Source organism: Buteo buteo, chromosome 26 (genome assembly GCF_964188355.1).
Source record: "Buteo buteo chromosome 26, bButBut1.hap1.1, whole genome shotgun sequence".
NCBI lineage: Eukaryota > Metazoa > Chordata > Aves > Accipitriformes > Accipitridae > Buteo > Buteo buteo.
The window spans coordinates 15,189,779-15,210,450 of record NC_134196.1 but is presented as its reverse complement, the minus strand read 5'-3'; the positions used below and the strand labels follow the sequence as shown (position 1 = coordinate 15,210,450).

At 39.3% G+C, this 20,672-nt stretch overlaps 3 protein-coding genes across 4 annotated transcripts in view; all 3 read left to right on the top strand.

The window, feature by feature from the left end:
- Nucleotides 1-12,528, top strand: part of NUP107 (nucleoporin 107) — a 31,503-nt gene extending 18,975 nt beyond the window's left edge. For both annotated transcript variants that reach the window (XM_075057809.1, XM_075057810.1), the window contains 15 exons: nucleotides 765-841; nucleotides 1,371-1,430; nucleotides 2,829-2,974; nucleotides 3,081-3,129; nucleotides 4,267-4,336; nucleotides 4,779-4,897; nucleotides 6,533-6,571; nucleotides 6,933-7,083; nucleotides 8,122-8,228; nucleotides 9,219-9,321; nucleotides 9,502-9,662; nucleotides 9,847-9,972; nucleotides 10,692-10,805; nucleotides 11,092-11,259; nucleotides 12,174-12,528. In XM_075057809.1, coding sequence (XP_074913910.1) covers nucleotides 765-841; nucleotides 1,371-1,430; nucleotides 2,829-2,974; nucleotides 3,081-3,129; nucleotides 4,267-4,336; nucleotides 4,779-4,897; nucleotides 6,533-6,571; nucleotides 6,933-7,083; nucleotides 8,122-8,228; nucleotides 9,219-9,321; nucleotides 9,502-9,662; nucleotides 9,847-9,972; nucleotides 10,692-10,805; nucleotides 11,092-11,259; nucleotides 12,174-12,281 — 1,598 coding nt within the window. In that variant the 3' untranslated portion in view covers nucleotides 12,282-12,528. The remainder of the gene's footprint in view (nucleotides 1-764; nucleotides 842-1,370; nucleotides 1,431-2,828; nucleotides 2,975-3,080; nucleotides 3,130-4,266; nucleotides 4,337-4,778; nucleotides 4,898-6,532; nucleotides 6,572-6,932; nucleotides 7,084-8,121; nucleotides 8,229-9,218; nucleotides 9,322-9,501; nucleotides 9,663-9,846; nucleotides 9,973-10,691; nucleotides 10,806-11,091; nucleotides 11,260-12,173) is intronic.
- A 1,038-nt stretch (nucleotides 12,529-13,566) lies between these two features.
- On the top strand, nucleotides 13,567-20,092 carry SLC35E3 (solute carrier family 35 member E3). The gene is made up of 5 exons (XM_075057847.1): nucleotides 13,567-14,020; nucleotides 14,202-14,312; nucleotides 15,914-16,072; nucleotides 17,020-17,102; nucleotides 17,570-20,092. The coding sequence occupies exons 1-5, from the start codon at nucleotides 13,631-13,633 to the stop codon at nucleotides 17,754-17,756; spliced, it is 930 nt and encodes a 309-aa protein (XP_074913948.1). The 5' UTR covers nucleotides 13,567-13,630; the 3' UTR covers nucleotides 17,757-20,092.
- Nucleotides 14,228-20,672, top strand: part of MDM2 (MDM2 proto-oncogene) — a 43,581-nt gene continuing 37,136 nt past the window's right edge. The window contains exon 1 of the mRNA XM_075057839.1: nucleotides 14,228-14,312. The gene's annotated coding sequence lies outside the window, so the exon portion shown is untranslated. The remainder of the gene's footprint in view (nucleotides 14,313-20,672) is intronic.

The following is a 20,672-nucleotide window of genomic DNA, read 5'->3' as shown; positions in this document are numbered from 1 at the left end:
AAAGGTATAGTAGGACTAGAGTTCAGCAAATGTAAATGCAGGAAAAAGAGGTGCTTTTTAAAATATTTGAAAGTTATTAAATTACCTTTCTCCTTGGTTCTGAGGTTCCTTGCACACGGTCCTATTTATAACACAGTACCTTCCTTCTCTTTATGCTCAGGACATGCAGTATTTAGCAAAGAATTTAAGAACGTGTCTAAGCGTTGTACATAGCCAGGTCTGGAAGGCATATTGCTTTCCTACTTTTCAAATCCTGATACCCTGTTACTTTTATCTGCATGCTTCACCAGTGTCCTAGCCTTGTTTTGAGTGTACCTACCTAGCCTGCTGTTATGTGGGTTTTCATTTCATCATGCGTACCCTTATGCAGATGCATGCAGAATAGCAGCACTGAAGCAGTGACATTTTTTAGAAGTTTGTATTCCTTAAGATATAAAAATTCCTTTTCTCCTTATTTTTGTGTTTTCCGAATGTAAACATTATAGATATGTTGTGGTCAAAAACATTATTTTCTTCAAAGCTAGTTAGCAGCTAAGTTTTCAAAATCCTGTAACTTTAAGATGTGCATTTACCAAGCTTCCTGGAAAAGCCACCTTGTGGTCCAGTCGAAAGCAGCAAAATGCTTTGGGAAGAGTTCCAAAGGGATTGAAATTGGGTTAATAACAGAAAATAGGCTTTACCTTGTTACCGGTTTCTCTTTTTTTAATAGCACCTTTCTCTCTGCCCCCCCCCCCCCCTTTTTTTTAATTATCCTTTGCATGTAGGGAAAGAGCTGGAGCCTGTTCAAGGGAATCCATACAGGTGCATTTGGAAAATAAGTTGTTGGCGTATGGCTGAAGAGGTAAGACAATGCTGATTTGCTTGATATTAATATATAAATTGGAACTTTTCTGAACTCTGTAATATGATTTTAAGTAAACCTAACTCCTCTGTGTTTGCTGCTTGTAAGTTTGGCAATTAATGTTTGTAAGAGGACTTCTGAAACAACGTATTTATGTCTTGTAGTGAGAAATCTACATAATCAGCACCAATTTTTCAGGCTTAGGAAATGTCTGACTTTTTTATTTGGTTGAAAGTGAAACTGCTGACACTGACTTTCATCTTGACTTAATTGAATGGGAAAAGAAAAAGGCTGCTTTCTTTCCAGGTCAATATAAATTTTTCACATAAGTTACAAGGGAATGCTAGTGAAGGGGAGGTCACTTGCTATTCTTGTTTTGGCTCCTGATGTGTCCTGTGATGTTCCAGCTTTTCTTGGAAACTGTTAGATGAAACATTTTGTAATGGATTAATCTCTAATAAAATGTAAGTGAGTAGAAAACTTATATGCTTTGTAATTGAAAGTTGTATTTTTCTACTGTTTATTTTAGGAGCAGTTTAATAGATATGAGAGAGCAATCTATGCAGCACTGAGTGGAAACCTCAAACAGGTATGTCAGGCCTCATAGTTAAGCGGTGTTTGGTAGTTGTACGTTTTGTTTCTCATATGTGACAGTGATATCAGAAATACTGCAATTACTGGTTATTGTACTTCTAAAGATCTAGTAAACAGGACAATAACAAACATTGCTGCTTTAGTAGACATGTTCTTTGTAGGATTGACATGCCTTAATTAAATATACGTTAGATTCTTCTTAGTATTATTCCTGCTGACTTTCAGTACAAACAGTTCTAATGTTGTTTTAGTTCCTTTCTAGTTCAGTATTATTTAAGAGCTTATATAGTCACTGCCCTGCTCATGCACAGTATACTTACAGATGAGTTGGTGTATCCGAAGATTATTCTGTACCTGAATTCCATTATCAATAGGTTTTATACTCTGTATGACGCTCACTTTTTAGTTTTCTCTTTTTATTAGTTTTAATCCTTCAGATGTTTTTGTGCTCTCCCACTCCTAACTACTGATTTTTAATTTATTTTTTTTATTTTTAAGAACAATGAGGAACGTTGCAAACTATCAAAAAAGTTTCCTTGCTGTTATAGTAATCCGTGGTAAGCTCCTACTTGAGGAGCTTGATTTCTGTCCGCCCTCCCCCCCAATCTTGGTATGATGTAGTAGAAATAAAGATAATTCAGAAAATAAAAAGAGGGGGAATAGGGAATGTTTTCAGGTTTTATTCATTGAAGTTTAAAATTAGCTCTTTTACAGGAAAAAAGGCATTGTAAAATTATACAGACTTACAGAACAGAAGATGCTTACCTTCCTGTGACAGAGCAGAGAGACATTTAATGAAATTAAATTTCAGTAATTTCAGTAAAATTCAGTAATTTTAAAATTACTGTAAGAGAGAAGTGTTTCATGAAATGCAGTGGTTTTTCTGGAACTTGTCCTAGGGTTTCAATGCTGAAAGAGTCTAGCAAGATTCAGAGAAGAACTGGATATAAAATTCTCTATATCACCACAGCAGCATACTCCCTTCCTCCTACCTTTCACAGCTCACTACTGCACTGAGACTTGTACAACCATGACATAAACCAGTAAGGCAAAGTGATCCTTCTGAAAAGTGATCGGGCAGAAAAGTGGATAGTCTTCATCTGGATTGGTTTTCTGAGGTGGTACACAAGAGAGGGGATGGTGTTGGAGTGGTGCTGCCTCTGGAAGGAGGATAGGACTTTCTGTTGACTACCTTTGTTATAAAATAATCAAGGAACTAGAGCTTTATTCAGTGGAAGGATTTTTTGTATCCTGCTTTGATGAAGGAAAGGCTGCTGTGGTTATTAGTCTGCTTTGGTGCCCAGAAATCTGATCCTAAATTACAGTTGCTCTGTTTGGATTCTGATAGTTCTCCATCTCTTGGTAATTTTTGCTCTGTTTTTTTAATATGTAGCTTCTTCCAGTTTGCGATACCTGGGAAGATACTGTTTGGGCATATTTCAGAGTCATGGTGGACACTCTTGTTGAGCAGGAAATACGAACCTCAGTAATAACTGCAGAGGAGATGGAAGAGCTCCCTAGAGATTATTTAGAAACGAAGTAAGTTTTAAGTAAAATTATGCTCCTACACTCAACAAAGGATCCTGTATGATCTGTTTGGAATATTCAAGGTAATGTTTTTTGCCTTTTCTCTCCTACTTTGAAGCTGGACTTCAGAAAAAGTTTTTGAAGAACTTCAGGCAACAGACAAAAAGGTACATGTTAACTACAGTCTTTCTCCTCACTGTTTACCGTTTTTTACTATTCCCTAGGTTCTACTTTTACTACACTATTTAACGAAATGCTCAAATTGCACAGTGACTGATTTATTCTAGGTTTTCTACCTCTGTAATGTGTAATTTCTCAATTCAAATAGATTTTTCTATATGCTGCCACCTTTTAATGATGAAAAAGATACAGGTTTTGTCTTGCCCCATATCTGCCAAACTAGCGGGGTGTGCTAAAGAAACAGCTGACTGTCAAGTGTTGTCAGACATACAAAGCAGAGTAAATCAAATATTTAATGCTTTGATAAAATGTGCAAAGATAGATTACATACTGTTTCTTTGTAGGAGGTTTCAGTTTTCTTTATAGGAGGTTTGTGTGTGTATTTCAAAACAGGCTTTTCAAAATCTAAAGGCATATTTGCTTAACCTGTGTTTTTTTGTTACTTTCAACACCCAGGGTGCTTAATTCATTTAAGATGGAGTATATAACTTATATGTTAATTTCGTAAACATTAAATTGAAACTGCACTTACTGTTATTTGATGAAATAGACATATAGCATTTATCATATTGCTAAGACAAAGACATGTTGAAAGACAGCTTATAGATTGATGCAGTTGGGCACAGATACACCCAGCTGCCTTTGCCTTTCTAGTGCAGTCCTCACCATATAGCAACCTTACAGGTGCATTTGAATTGCGTTTCATGCATTAATTCCTCTACCGGAAAAAAAAATCTCCTCCCCAAGTAAGGTTCGTAAGCCTTTTCTTTAAGGATTTATACACATTGTTGTTTCTTCTGTGACTTTGTAGAATCTATTCTCTGGAACATTGTTATTTGTTCTCCTCTTCAGAGCAAAAAGCCCTTAGTCTTGGGTCTCTTCCATGAAAGTATTAACTCCACAGATCTATATTCTGGTTCTTTCTTTCAGTTTGTCGATATTCTTGTAATTTGACATTGAGCTAGCAAGTGCCTTTTCTCCTGCTCTTTATGCAGAATACCCTTTGAAATAGGATAGCTTTTTTCCCTAAGGAGGAACCTTTGCTTTATTTATAAGTTTGCTTTCTTTATACATTATGCTATAAGATTTTATTCAAAGTTTGAACTTTCTTTCTCTTTCCCCAGAGGGTTATAGAGGAGAATCAAGAACACTATCATGTGATTCAGAAATTCATTATACTGGGAGATGTGGATGGTGAGCTTTTCTCTGAGTAATTTTTAAATGTCAACTGACTACATTATTTCTAGTGACCTTTCCAGAAACTTATGTGTGAATGGATTTTAGAGGCACACAGTAGGCAAGCTCCACCTAAAACCTAAGCTGCTTCTTTAATCAAGAACTGTAGGGACTTTCTGCAGTTTGACATACAAGGTAGTTTTCAAAGAAGTCATGAAATCGTGTAAATGTGTCAGAATATATGTAAGACTATTGCTGTAAGTTTTCTGAGAAATGACAAAATACATATGGCAGATATTTAAGCGAAACTGTTAAATGTTTCCAAAACTGTTGCTGCTCCGTTTTGTTTGTCTTTTGAGGCTATATTACATTTGTTGAATAAATGAATAATTTTGAAATATTTCTGAGGTGTTTTTTCCCCGTGATATGGCTAATATCGACTTTTCCTTGGTGGCTATAGGTTTGATGGAAGAATTCAGCAGATGGCTTTCCAAAGACAGAAGTGTGCTCCCAGGACACCTCCTTCGTTTCATGACACATCTTATTCTGTTTTTCCGCACTTTGGGTCTGCAGACTAAGGTAAGTTCACTTGTAGTTGAATTGTTGTCATAGCAATAGCTAGTCTTTGAAGTAGAAAGGCTTGTGTGTAAATATATAAACTACATACAATGACGGTAAATTGCTACCAGGCCGATGAGGAGCTGCATGCTTAAATAGTATTTGTTGATCTTGGAGCCTAAGTACAACAGCCAAAATTAGAAACGAGCATCCTCCTCCCCTCCAGTTCAGCTTGAAAATTATTTTTTGAGGATGGTGGATCCTACTCATAAGCCCTTTATTGAGAAGGACCTGACTCAAACTTCAATGTTAGGATTATTCATAGCAGCCAAGATGCTTTGAATATGAACCGATCTTATACAGAGTCCTTGGAATTGTACCTATTGCTGTAAGCTCATAAATGTTTTTGCTTGAGGTGATTGGTACTAGCTGAAACTTTCATATTTTCTCAAAATATATACTAAGTATAGCTACCTAGCCTATTTATGCTAAATATGCAGATGGGTCACACAGCTGTAATTACTCTTTTCTGAGGCAATCACAAGTAATTAGAAGCTCTCCTTTTCTACTATTTTAAAATTTAGAAGCACTTACGTATCAAATACGTTTCTGAATGTAACCTATTTTGGCAAAAGACAAATGTGTGTTTTCATTAGATGATTTAAATACAGCTCTGAGTTATGTTTTTTCATGCCTCTAATCATTGCTTCATTCCCTTGTTAAAATTTATTTTGAAGGCAGTTAAGATTTAGCTAATTAAGAGGAACTTGTGTGTGTGTGTGTGTGTGTGTGTGTGTGTGTGTATACATACACATTTTTTAGCCAGACTCAAAATTTGCTAGAGTAGGTCTTTAAGCTAAAGTATGGTAAGACTAGTCATTAGCATAAGTTTAACAGAGGAGACAAAGAAGGTGCAATTTCCTACATAAATACCATTGTAGGATTGCAAGCAACTGTTGATTACTGCCTCTACAATTTTGGAGTAAGTGAATTTACAGGAAGATTACTCGATCAACCCTCAGTAGACCTCAGAGGGAAGAGGCAGTTGTGCAAGCTTTTATGATGTTCCTTATGTGATGTTTCAGTACAATTCATAGATGAAGATCTCTAATTTCATTTACACATACAAAACTAAAATGATAGTTCACAGTAACAAACACTTGAGCATAGCTAAAGCAGTCTCAGGTGCTTTGATTGTTTAGTGTAGGCTATTACAGATGAGCCAGGTGATATTTATTACCTGTACAGAAGAAGATTAGAACTTTCTATAATATAACAGTGCGTGTAGCACGCTGCAATAGTCATCTGTTCACCTGACATTTTATTAATTTAAAAAAAAAAAAAGGTAAAATGGAAAGATTTGAAAAAAATTTTAAAAGTAACTTTGCAGTTAGACTGAAAACTATATTATCCAGTTGCTGAAAAAAGAAAATCCTTGGAACACTAAATCTTTGAATCAGAAGACTTATTTTTTTAATCATTCTCCAAGAGAAACAGTTCTTCCAGCTGAGCCTGTTTGAATGTGTAAATTAACTGAAGCAAGGATAAGCAAATAACCTTGTGTCTGTGTAATAGTGATACCCTGTAAAGTATCTTTTTTTTTTCTTGTGCCACATTATCTGATTTAAAACTGAATTTTTATTTGTTTGCAATAAGGAGGAAGTTTCTGTTGAAGTCCTAAAGACCTACATTCAGGTAAGCTTTCAAAAATATAGTTTGCTTTCTCTAGTGTAATTTAAACATAAAGGGGGAAGAAAAGAAGACTTAAGGTTACAGGATGGAAAGAGCTGTGACACAGTTAATGGTCTCTTGAGAAGAGATACATGGAAGCTTGCCTAATATGCAGAGTTTCTGTCAGCAGTGCTTGAATAAGAGTTTTATTGATCCTTGTTTAGAAGCTGAGAAGTGGAATCTTCCTCTATCAGAAGAAAATAATCAGAAATCTCTTACACATTGATGTTTTTACGTAAAACGTGTTTTTACAGAAGTGTAAACACATGTGTTTACACAGAGGAATATAGTATGTTTTTCTAAATATTTGCTTCTTATTCTGCAGCGGATGGTATCTGAGAAGCACACAGATTTAATAGCATTTTATGTTAGCCACTTGCCCCCAGAGCTAGCTGTTGCTCAGTATGCTTTATTTCTCGAAGATGTTATTGAAAGTGATCAACGCCACCACTGCCTTGAATTAGCGAAAGATGCAGGTGAGATATACTGATATTCCAGTTATCATTTTATATGCTGGATTATTTTGTGTTTCAGTAGCTTTTAATGCAAGACCTAGCTATGAAGATGATAATGTTTCCTTCCTGTGTCTCTTCATTTTTCAATTAAATAAAATTAATTTGCTGATCACTTCTTCAAGTAGGTATATTGTGGTTTTCAACTAACCTGGAATTGCAATTCTTTTTCTGAATTAAACTAAATATCACTTTTGCTTCTGGATTATGTCCAAACACAGCAGGAAGTAAATGCCAGCTGCCTGCCTCAAGCTGAAGCTCTGAAGCTTGACATGATCATATTATTTCAGAAAACAAATTATAAAAATACAAACCTGTTTGTGGATTTAGGAAGGTTATGAGTATCTTGATTTTTTTGGTCCTATTTATAGTGCTCTTTCTTAGCCATGGTGGGTTGCTTGCATTAATCGTAAGCTTGCTTCCAGGCCCACACATCAAACTAAAAGGGACTACAGTGAAGCAGCACACTGTCCATTGTTTGACAATGCCTCTGTGCCACTCAAAATTCACAAAGAGATAGATTTACTGCAGACTTCAGTGTCTGACTTTTCTTCGATCATTTTTTAGTCGTTTTCTTTTAAAAACTTGGCTAAGGTTTCAAAAAAAAAAACCATCCTGCTTCAGCATCTGTAAAAGAACTATTCTGAGCTTTTCCTGGTACATTCCTGTCAAATCATAGTCTTGCCATCAGATTTGTAGGAATCAGTGGTCTTAGCAAATATATCTATATGCTGGTCCCCAGCACAGACTGAAAAACTTGTTAGTTGTCGTATTCTTTTTCCCATGTCTGGTGTTCTCTGTTATCTCAAATATCATTCTTCTAAAATACCTGCAATAAATTACGTATCTCAAAAGCTTATAATTTAGTCCGACAATGTGAGTGTGAACAGACTGATGAGAGTTACTGGTAGCAAGGAATAAGATCAACAATTGGAGTCTGAAATTCGTTTTGTGGCAAGTTTGAATTCATGATCGCTCTTACATGGTTCTCTTTTAACCCAGGTCTGGATGTTGCAACCATAACAAAAACTGTTGTTGAAAACATCCGCAAGAAGGATGCTGGTGAATTCAGTCACCATGACCATATGTTAGATATGGGCACAACGGAGGTGAGTGTACTTCATAGGGCAGATATTCCAGTTTGCAATCAACTACAGAGTCTTTTACTATATATGATCCATATTTCTCTTTCAACAATGGTGGAAATTGCCTTGAAAAATCCTGTGAGGGAAGTGCACTTTCCATGTGACCAAGTGAGGAGTTGAATTGCACGAATTCATAACTTCTGTTTCTGCATCTCCTTCATATTCTGGGCTGTGGTGTATGTTGCTCAGCAGCATGTCTGTATGCAAACAGTAAGTGGAGATAAAGCCCATGAAATTACTGTACCAAAATCTGTTGTAGCTGAGAGCAGGGTATTATTGTAGCTTCTAAGAATTATGAGGATTAATACTCTAGATCTCAGATGTACCTTATCACATGCTCAAGTGACATATTCTAGCTATGACAGATTGCCTTTACTGACAGTTTCCTTGTCATCACTATTGAGTGTTGGTTGGATCCAGCTCAGTACTTCAGTGACAGTGAGGTACTGTTAATAGCTTGCATTCAAAGTACTCTTTAGAAAGCAACTGATAGTTTGCAAACTTGTGGCAATTTTTTTGCTGTTCAGTACAAAGTTTAAACTCTAAGCCAAATAGGTAGTTTATCTAATGCAAGAGTTGGAAAACTGGTTGCAGGTTGATGGCACCCCTGAAGATTATAGCAAGGGCTCCATAAATCATGTTTGTACAGTGTATTCATATTAAAGTTCGAGGAAGATGCATGGTAGTCCATAAAAATTTTTGAGACCTGATGTTCATCCATTGGTCTGAATATCTTGCAAATACTTAGAAATGGATTTTTGAATTCTTCTAGATTGCAGAGATTGTTTTCTGAGCTTTTGATACTAAAGTTGTGAATAAAGCTATCCTTGTTAGTATGTCATAATGCTATCCAAATATCTCTAGAAACTTGTGTATTTCATTGACCAGATTTAACCTGTCTACCATCAGCTGTATGCTTGAAGTGTTAGTGAATCTATATGTTGTTTTTTACAGGCGGATCGGCTGAAAATAGATGTAATTGATTGGCTCGTATTTGATCCTGCACAGAGGGCGGAAGCACTTAAGCAAAGCAATGCAATCATGAGGAAGTTCTTGGGTACTGAATTTCGCAAATACTGTTGACCTTTTAAATGTTGGTTTTGTTCTTGTTGGCTCTTGGCATTACACTTTATATAACTTTGAACCTAGTCTATTAAAAAGCATTGGTTTGTCAGTTTTTATAAAAATAAAGTATGGAAATTGCAAAGCTGTTGATACTCAGTTCATGTTCTCATAGCATCCAAGAAACATGAAGCTGCAAAAGATGTGTTTGTGAAGATTCCCCAAGACTCTATAGCAGAAATATATAACCAATGGGAAGAACAGGGAATGGATACTCCGCTTCCAGCTGAAGATGACAATGCTATACGGGAACATTTATGTATTCGGGCATATTTGGTGAGTTTCAGATATGCTGTATTCCAAGTTATTACTTAGAAATAATGGTGGCTTTGCCTTGGTGGTGAAACTTCAAGTTTTGTCCATTTGATCTAACTTCTGATTCCTGTATGTACTATATCTGTGCATTTAATGACATTCTTGTAATTATGTAAGTCAAAAGACTGTTTCCAATGCAATCCAGGAAGCCCACGAAACCTTTAACGAATGGTTTAAACACATGAACTCAGCTCCACAGAAGCCTTCTTTGTTACCACAAGCAAGTTTCACTGAAAAAGTGGCCCATGAACATAAAGAAAAGAAGTATGAGGTATGTAAAAGTTCAAGTTATTTACTATGAACATGTACATTCTTGCCTAGGAGGTGGTCTTAGTTTAATGAAACAGAGTAGAAGACTGCTAATTCATATTGCTTAAGAACTCTATTATAAATTATTCTGGTTTTATATCGGGGGAGTATGAAACAGTAGAATACTAATGCCACTGCACAATAAATTCTCATGTGTTGGGTTTTGGTTTTTTGTATGACTCAGCTTTACATATAATATTGTCATGTAGTAGTAAATATTCATTGTAATGTGTTGATTGTCAGTGTTATTAATAACTCTGAGTACTTGATTTTGCTATTAACTCTTTTTTATTCTTGTATTTGTCACATTTTCTTTTCTAAAAGATGCTGCCATTTTGGGTTTTTTTGCCAAAAGTTCTTTTTGCATGTCTAGCCAGTATGAATATACTGTATTCAGTTAACACAAGTATGTGTTTTATAAGCATGGCAGAATAATTGTTTAAAATTATCTTCCTCTGGTGGCTTTGCTTCTGAACAACCTGTCTGACACTCTGGACAGGGAATTAAGCAAGGATGGAAATAGCTGTTATCAGCAGGCTTTTAAGTTTTAGCCATTGGCTGAAGATTCTAATTTGAATTGGAGCTGCGCTGGCTTTTGCATGCTAGGTGAAGAGTCTGTCTTAAAATAGCCTTGGAAATTATCCTGTTCTGCAGTAGTTTATTTTTTTTTTTCTTTGCCAGATGGATTATGGTATTTGGAAAGGCCTCTTGGATGCTCTTACAGCTGATGTGAAAGAGAAAATGTACAATGTGTTGCTGTTTGTTGATGGAGGATGGATGGTTGATGTTAGAGAGGTAAAATGAATTTTTATATCATGGTGCAGACCACAAAGCATGGATTGTACTCAGTTGTACCTTTGTCACCTTTAGTTTGATGTGCTTCTGCTTAATTCACTCTGGCCTTGCTGTGACCAGTTACAGATTGCTTCCCCTTCGGTTACTGTACAAATCAGCTCTGGCAGTCCAGTCCAGGCTGGTTAGTCCAGTTTTTTGCCTCTGATGCTACTAATTATGTGGTTATGCTGAGTTGCCTTTTAAAGGTAGACGTTCATAATACTAATACGTTATTTGTTATGGTAAGGATGCCGAGGATGACCCTGAACGAACACACCAGATGATTTTGCTGCGCAAGCTGTGTCTGCCAATGATGTGCTTTTTACTGCACACGGTGTTACACAGTACTGGACAGTATCAGGAGTGCCTGCGACTGGCTGACATGGTCGCTTCTGAGCGACACAAGCTTTATATGGTGAGTTAGTGAGAGCTGCAGGCAGCTTAGCTTCCATTTAAAAGCTCTGTGGGTTGACTGTGGAAGAAGCTTCTATATAGAGAGGAAGACGCCATATGTTCCTTAACATCATAAGTTTCTTTATCTCTTGCCATTCACTGCAGTAATAAAGGGCTTCCTTGTACGCTGACTTAAGGAATCAAAGAGTTAACTTTGAAACCCTGAAGATGATGCCAGTCTTCTGACAAGCAGTTCTTCTGAGTGGTGCAGTTACTAATTTTTGGACGGGGGCTATTGAATTGAATTAAGTTTAATGGTTGGACTCGATGATCTTAAAGGCCTTTTCCAACCTAAATGATTCTAAGTTGAACTGTAGAATTGTAATTGATTCTTTTTTTATTTCCATTACATTTCAGAACATTGTATAAGCAGGTTTTGTTTTGGACCACTTGGGTTTACCTAACCTTCTTTTCTTCCACAAGCCTGAAAAACAACCCCCAAAAACTTTATCACTTAAAAAAACCCCAAACTCAACCAACCCCAACCCCCCCCCCCCCAAAAAAAAAAAGACCTAAGGATTAGACATCTGAAAAGAAACATCAAGGCCAAGAAAAACACTGTGATGCATTCGCCTGGATTGGCCTAAGATCTCTGCCAGCAATAACAAGAGAATTAAATTTGGCTGTTTAGCAATAATCTCTGTAGTGGTTATGAGACAGAGCTATATCTTGAGACTATCTTCAGGTTTTGGATACTACTACTAGCTTCCAGTCCTTTACTAAATGCCTTTCTGAAATGTCAGATGTTCACACTGTCTTCAGTAGAAAGAAAGGGGGAAAAAAATTACAACTTAATTAACCACCATTTACTTTGATATCAGTGCTGTTCATTGCAAATAAATATAACTTCATTATTTTTAATTTTATTTTTCTTAGGTATTTTCAAAAGAAGAACTCCGGAAACTTCTACAGAAGCTGAGGGAATCTTCTCTGATGCTTCTGGACCAGGATCTTGATCCTTTGGGATACGAAATTCAGCCCTAGGATTTCATGTAGATACTTGCAAAGACTTCTGAACATGGACATTCTGGTTATAAAAAAGAACAAAACCATGACTCAGATAAACTGTTCTGATTTTGGGGGAGGGGAACAACCCTTGGGATTCAATTTCAACTTGAAAAATTCTGACCAACTTCAGAGATGATATTTGTTATATACCCTTTTTCATAATGTTTTTTTTTCTAATAAAAGTGCTTCACAAATAGAAAAGGTTTGTTCATTCTAATCTAAAATGTCATTATGTAAATACGGCGATTGTATGAACCTTCATCTCTTTGCTACATGCCAAAGAGCTGCCCGTAGCCTGGAAACGTTACTGGGCAGGAGGAGAATGTGCAAGGGAACAGCGGAGAGGAAAGCGAGGCTGCGGGAGGATGTATGTGGAAGGCAGGGGAGAAGAAAGCGGACGCAGGGGGCTGGAGGAGAGGAACATCACCGGAGGAGCGAAGGTGTTGGGCTACCGCCAGCCCTTCGGAAGAGAGAAGGAAGGGCTCGCGTCAGGGCTCGCAGGGGCCAGCCTGTAGCTGCTGAAATGCTGACGTGATCCAGAACCGGAGGAAAGGCGATCGTACCTTGAAACGCCCCAGTTTCAGATCTTGCAATTGACTTAGAAACCCTGTTCTGGCCCGCTTTATGGGTGTAAACACACGTTTAGCTGCTTTTTTGCCTCTTTTTTTTGCCCCTTTTTTTGCCCCTTTTTTTGCCCCTTTTTGCCCCTTTTTGCCCCTTTTTGCCCTTTTTTTGCCTTTTGCTTTGCTTTTTTTTTTGCCTTTTGCTTTGCTTTTTTTTTTGCCTTTTGCTTTGCTTTTTTTTTTTTTTGCCTTTTTTTTTTTTTTTGCTTTTTTGCTTCAGTGTGCAGAGGCCGTGGCTGTAGTGAGGCTCCTTCACCCAGTCGGTGCCCCGGACAGCTGACAAAGAACGCGATTCGTGCCACACCCGTACGTGGGTATATTTTTATGTCCGTGCTTACAGAAATACCGGCTCCGGTTGGTACCTCGGAGCGACGGTGTGTTCCCGCCCGCCGCTGGACCGGGGAGGGGGGTGGCCGGGGAGAGCTCCTGCACCTTCCCCCGGCTGTCCTCCGGGCCTTCAGGCCGCGTTTTCCGACGCTCCTTGCACGGGGCTCCGGGCTAAGCCCGCTCCCCGCAGCCATCACCGTCCCGGTGCCGGTGCCGGCGGCGGGCGCGGCGGCGCAGCTCCGCCCCTCGGGGGCGGGGCCACCGGAAGGCGCGGGCCCACGTGTCCCGGCGGTGGGCGGGGCTAGGCGGCGGCGGCGGCGGCGGCCGGCGGGCTGCCTCAGCCGCTGCTGCTGCTGCCCGGCCCGGCGGGACGCCATGGGCTGGATGCCGGCGCAGGGTCGTCTGGCGGCGGGACTGCTGGTGAATCTGGCGGCTTCCATCTGCATCGTTTTCCTGAACAAGTGGCTGTACGTGCGGTTGGGTTTCCCCAACCTCAGCCTCACCCTGGTCCACTTCGCCATCACCTGGCTCGGCCTTTACCTGTGCCAGGCTCTCGGCGCCTTCTCCCCCAAGAGCCTCCAGCCCTCCCAGGTGCTGCCGTTGGCCCTCAGCTTCTGCGGCTTCGTCGTCTTCACCAACCTCTCCCTCCAGAGCAACACCATCGGCACCTACCAGCTGGCTAAGGCCATGACCACGCCGGTCATCGTGGTCATCCAGAGCCTGGCTTACGGAAAGACCTTCCCTCTCCGTATCAAGCTCACCCTGGTGAGGAGGCGGCTGAGGGGAGCGGGGAGGGGCGGCCGTCGCCTCAGGGCGGGCGGGCGGAGGGAGGGGGGGGGGCGCGGGGGAACCCCGCGCCCCCCCCCCTCCCTCCGCCCGCCCGCCCTGAGGCGACGCCTCAGAGAGGAGCCCGGTCCGATCCCCGCGCCCTTTTCCCTCTCCACAGGTCCCCATCACGCTGGGCGTCTTCCTCAACTCCTACTACGACGTGAAATTCAACGTCCTCGGGATGGCGTTCGCCACCTTGGGCGTCCTGGTGACCTCCCTCTACCAAGTGGTGGGTAAATGGCGGGAAGGGGGTGTGTGTGAGGGGAGGGGGGGGGGGGGAGATGGCGGTGTTCGGTCTCGAAGCGGCTGCCTCTCGGTTAAATCGCCTTTAAAGAGCGCTCTGCCTTCCAGGAAAGCCTCCACGCGCCGTTATTTGTTTTAAACGAAACCGCAAAGCAAACTGTGATAATCCGCCGCAGCCCCTGGTACGTTGTTTAAGGAATTGGTCGTCCTTGCTGCTAAAAAGCCGGGCTGTCATCTTTCACGTGGTGGCGAGCGTACTTTCAAGGGGTGAAGATCGCTTTATCGGTAAAACGCCGCTTTTCTAGAGAGCACAGCTGTTCTCCTTGCTGAAGCAAGTGCCTTGCATTTGAGCTTTTCCCTAGAAAGGACATTTGCCAGTCCTTCAGTTACTCCTGTGGTTTATCCTTGAGCTGTTGACATTTTACCAGCATCTTTCTTCAATTTCAACTATACACAGTTTTTATAGAGGGTGCATTAACACATATGCACAACATAACCTTTGTGGCAGATTATGGTTGAAAAAACAGATGTATCCAAGGACTGCCTTCACCCTTTCTGCTGTAACATTGAACTAACAGCTTACGACCAGTTCATTATCGGCCGTGGCTGTAAAACCCTCCCAAATTAGAGTCCCCAGTCATGTTGATGTGATAGTCATCATCAACTTAAACGTGTATTTCTTTGTAACGAGCGTACTGTGCCTCCTGAAGAGGTGAGGCTCTTTGACCTGTAGTGTGCAAGACCATCAATAATTGTCTCTTGTCCTGTTTTGTGGCAGGAGGAGGAGAGAGATGCTGCATAATAACTTTAAGTGATGGTGTGTGTACTGGAAAAATGGTACCCGAGTGAAATTTTTCTGTGACTTCTTTTAAAAGAACTTAGCAAGTTTATATGCTGGAATCTGTGTTACCAATTAATGTGATTTATGAAGTATTAAAGTAAATGTCATTCTTCAGCACAATATAAAGGTGCATCTTTTTGGCTTTAACATCTGTCTTCATAACTAGATAACTAATGTTGTCTCTTAAAGGATGCTACATCAACAATCCAAGTTATAGTCAATTATAGTCAATATTGAAATGAAATCTAGTAAATTCACAATAAACTGGTAAAAGACAGACAAATGTTGACTGGTTTTGTTAGCTTTTGTGTGGAGGAAAAGGAGAAGAAGGGAGAAAAAGCAGATCTCTGCTTAGACAAAGGTGCTTGGCTCCATCATAGACAGGATCTGGACTTTGTCTTGAGAATAGAAGGCAGCTGGCATTTTCTTCCCGGCTCTGCTACTTTTTTCTTTTTCTTCAACTATGATAATTTACCCCCAGGCAATGGGAAAAGGAAGGTTTAGGCACTCAGGCGTTTTTCACTGCCCCTGCATATGATTTTCTCCTCACATGGCTTGTGTGCCTGCAAGAGACAAACACATGGGCCTTCGGTTAGGCAAAGGTAGAAGATGATGCTCAACAATCTGTTACGTAGCATTGTCCACACGAGACTCCCTTTGTGTTAGTAGCCAGTTTGCTTTTGCTCAAGTTTTCAATTTATGGGGTTTTTTTCCTTGTGTGTAACAGCTTTCTCTTTTGGTTTTAGTGGGTAGGAGCTAAACAACATGAGTTGCAGGTAAACTCTATGCAGTTGCTGTACTATCAGGCACCAATGTCCTCAGCTATGTTGTTGTTCATCATACCCTTCTTTGAGCCAGTCTTTGGAGAAGGGGGAATATTTGGGCCCTGGACGCTTTCTGCTGTGGTAAGGCTTTTATTGACTATATTTAAATAAATATTCAGCATTGATGTAGTTGAATTTGATAGTAAGATCTGTTTCTTTGTGAAACAGATTTTTGTATAGTTATTGTCTAAGAGGAGATGAGAGGGGCATGTGCAAAAGAAAAAAAACCCTTGTTGTGTCTGCCCCTTTCCTCCTGGAGGAGTGAGTCTGTCAACTGGTTTACCTCCTTGTTTCTGTTTAGAGGGCATCTGAACAACAGGCAAATCTGACAAAATCCAGAAGATTCCCCTAGTGTATTAAATTAAAAATATGTAAGTGCCCAAGTTCCAGCTCTTACTGTCCACTCAGAAAAAGAGATAAGCATGCTCACTTTTGACACTCTCAACTCCTCTTCTGTGGAAGAATGCCAACATTGGTTGTTCTCTAGGATTGCTAGTTTATTTTCAGCAAGAAGGCTATAATTTCTGCCTTTATCCTTCCGTCCAAAAAAAAAGCCAGTGGCATATTCTTACCACTGCTGATTAAGCCGCTCAGTGATGGGCCATTTCTCGTAGCGCTACAGTTTATGAATGGGATAGCAAGTATTTGTAATAACAAAATCAGAATATTTTTCCAAAATCGTTTTTGTTGTGACCGTAAATAAGACTTTGTCTCAAAGATAAAGAATACAACCTCTATGTGTATGAGTAGCCCAATTTTCCAGATCACTCTCAAATGTTCGCTAAGAGTAAAGGAGAAAAGGCTTTTGGTTATATCAGTATATATTTATGGACATCTTACCCTGAGATACTTACACACACCACTAGTGCCTGTACTGATTTGAAGCTGTTTCTATTTTTGTTCTCCATATGGTTTTCTTGGCTGATATTTTGCATTTGGAAGTAAAGGAAACTAAATGAATAACCTGGAATATATCTACAAATGGCCAAAAGTGTGTCAGATTACTGACTGTGTCCATTAATCCACAGATAATGGTACTGCTGTCTGGAATAATAGCCTTTATGGTAAACTTGTCCATTTACTGGATCATTGGAAATACGTCACCTGTCACGTATCCTTTGTACTATTAGTTGTTTCTCCTGTTTCCAGATGAATTATATTAGCATTCATTTGGGCTGATTTACTGTGGGAAAACTGTTTGGTAACCTGCCTGCTTTGTCTTAAATGATGAAGCTGGAAAAGCATGTTCATGTTTTAGTGTATTTTGTTTCTTTGTTCGGGGTTCATATAGGTAACGGCAGTTAACTTACTGATGTGACCGTCATACTTACAAAGAATATTTACCCACACTTCGGCTACCTTGAGGAAGTGTTGGTGTGTCAGTTTGTAGTGTACAATGGGTGAAAGGCTTTCGGTGGAGGTTAATTGTCATAGCTGCGGAGGTGGGGGAAAGTTGCATGAGTTGAAGTCAGTGTGACATACCGTTGCATGCTTTGGATGTAATTAATGAAGTTGCCAAGTGTTTCTCTTTACAAAAAATAATACTGATATTTGCTGTTATCCTTAACAGATGTCTAGGTATAACATGTTTGGACATTTCAAGTTCTGCATCACTCTCCTGGGAGGGTGCCTCTTATTTAAGGATCCACTGTCTGTTAATCAAGGCCTTGGGATTCTGTGCACATTGTTGGGCATTTTAGCTTACACCCACTTCAAGCTTAGTGAGCAGGAAAGCAATAAGAGTAAATTGGTTCAGCGTCCATAAAGCAAGGGTTTCTGGAGATTAATAATGTTGTGAAGGAAAACAAGTATTTAAATATGCATTGATTCTAGAATGCACAAAATTGCCACGTTCATTTAGATCTATGGTTTTAGTTTAACCGCCAGGATCGTTATTCTGTAACTAAACCAAACGAACTGAATTATGTAAAATGCTGGGGTTTTGCCATCTCAGTCCGTCCTCTCATTTCCATTAAATTTAAATGGTAACTTAAAAGAGAAAAAGGCACACTTCAAATTGCTGCGGAAATTGTACTGAAGTAATTATATTTTTGGCATACCAAATGAGATCATGATGGCTACAGTTACCATACAGAGAGAGAGAGAGAGAAAGAAAAGGAATCCTGTCTTTGTGATCATGCCAGTATTGCTGTTGTGAAGAAACTTGGAGGCACTTCTATGCAAATGTTCTGGTATGTAGTGATAATTTCCTCCTTTTTGTCTGGTGAACGATGAAGAGGAAACATACTTTGTTCAGTAGTTTTAAAAAGGGCCGCTAAGCTCATTGCTATTTCTTGTATGCCTTCTTATGTATGTTTGGCTTCAACACATTGACAGTTTTTGGCTGAAGAAAGTAGGTAAAGTTACAGGTGGAGAGAGACTAGAGGAGACATTGGAAAACTTGAAGCCACAGGCCAAGCTATAGAAAAGTAGGAGATCAGATCCAAACAGTTCATCTTAAATTTTTCTTTTGGTCTATCAGGACATTAAGGAAGTCATTCATGTTTTAGAAAATTCTGTTACTGCTTTATAATTTTCTCTATGCCAAAACCAAGGCTTTACATGAGATCTTGTAAATACTTGCGAGCCTAATAAAATCTCTGATTTTGTGGTAATAACCAAATATTTTGCAGCCCTTGCACACAGACACCCATGCTAAAAATATTTTTGGAGAAATCTTTGGAAAGGTCACCATCTGTATTGGACATGAAGGATGCCTGGTTCTCTCTGCTGCTGAAGCCCCACGTCCCTCGCTCCCGCACCTTTCCCCAAGAGTTACTTTCGCTGGGATCTGCAGATTTGTCTGTTGTCATTGTTTCTGGGGGAGGCCCGGGGGCTGTCTGGGCAGCGCTGGATAGGTAGCGTTTCCTCAACAGACAGTCCTCGGAAAGGTATCAGAGTGACTGAAGAGTGCGAGGTGAGACCTGCTTCTGCTCTAATTCAGGAATGCTTTGAAAATTATTTTATGACAGTATCAAGCACCGATTTTGACAACATGGAAGGAAGAAGTTGAGTGCTGTTCTATTTAAAAAAAGAAAGAGAAAATAACTGCTTTCAGTAAATCTGGTGAGAACATATGTTCACTAGATTTGCAGGGTTAGAATTTATTTGCAGTATCTAAATCGTTACATTTTGGGGTTCGTTTTAGCTTCATCTACCTCTAGCAGATTTAAAGAGGGGAATTATGTGAACAAAAACAGGTATTTAAGTTTTAGAACTGCCAACGGAAATTATATTTAGTTCCTCTAAGCGTTTTACAATATAGGTAACAAGTCTTTGTGTAGGAAACAATGCAGATCTTCTCAAGCTTGTAAATTATTTATTCTGTTACAGAGTTCTTGATTTAAGAAAAAGTTATTTCTCTGTGTAACCTGAGTTTACACCATAACACTCTATATCATTTCAGAGTTAGAAATACCTGAGTAATTTTACATCTTTACCAACTGTGTCTTAGACATTGTACTGGTTCAAGGATAATTTTTTGTATACGTTTTTATAAATCTATATAATTAGTTTAAAAATACAGCCTGGACTACTGAAAGATGTGTTCAGACAGTCAATCTCTGGATGCATATCCTTCAGTACATATGCTGAGAAAGCCATTTGCATTAATTTGTGCTGTGCACAAGTTCTTCTAAAATGTAGATAGACCACAAAGACACTTACAGTTATAAAACAACAACTGAATTAGAAGCCTGTATGACAACAATATTTGGGATGAGTCTGATGTAAATATATATGAAGTGGTAGAATGAACAAAACAACCATGTCTGAAAATACAAAAGACTCCTTAAGGAGAGGAGCAGATCTGCAAGAGAAAGTTAGCAGTATCATTAAAACAATACGTTATAAATACAGTCTGTTGCTGGAATGTTTAAGTCGTGGAGGTCACTTAAGTGACGTGATTTTTTTTCATACGTTCAAGAACTCTCCTTTGAGATTTACCTGTTGTATCTCGCAAACAAAGTATGTTGAACTTTGTCACATGGTTCAAAATATTAAAGCCAGGAGGCTTGTGTAATCATGGGATAAATAGATCTTTGTATGTATTGTTTCTTTGGATACCGTGTGTAGGGTGGGAATAAATTTTTAATCACTTGACACCTGCTTATTGCAGGGGAGAACAGTTGTTCTTGTCTTTTTTCACCTTCTGCTTGAATTGCATACACTTTGGGGGTCTAGGTGTGTATGAGACAAAATGGTGCCACTTGGATTTCTGTCTGTATAAATATTTCAAGGAGTTTGCATGTTTTGGGGCTGAACTTATGACACAAATGAGGGAAATTTTAAATCCCAAGGTAAAATTGGAGTCTTATAAAAATTACTGATACTTACCTGGTGGGAAACTTGCTTATTCTAGTTTTTAACTACATCACTTTAATATGTTTTCCTGCTAATTATGTGTATTTTGTTCAGTTTTGGCTTTCCTGAAAGGGAAATTGGAGACTTGGCATCTTTAGCAATATGTAGTCATCACCCTCTATTTGCCATCGCAGTTGGAGCCGTACTGTACAAACCCTGGTGTTTGCTTTCTGCTTTTCATTTTACTTCATATTCTACATATGACTAAACCGTGGTAGCAAGATGGACCTTAGTCCTTTTCTGCTATTGAGTGCTTTGCGGTTTATATTATCATTCTTTACTTTAAAAAGCTACCATTGATGTAGTTCCAGTGGAAATG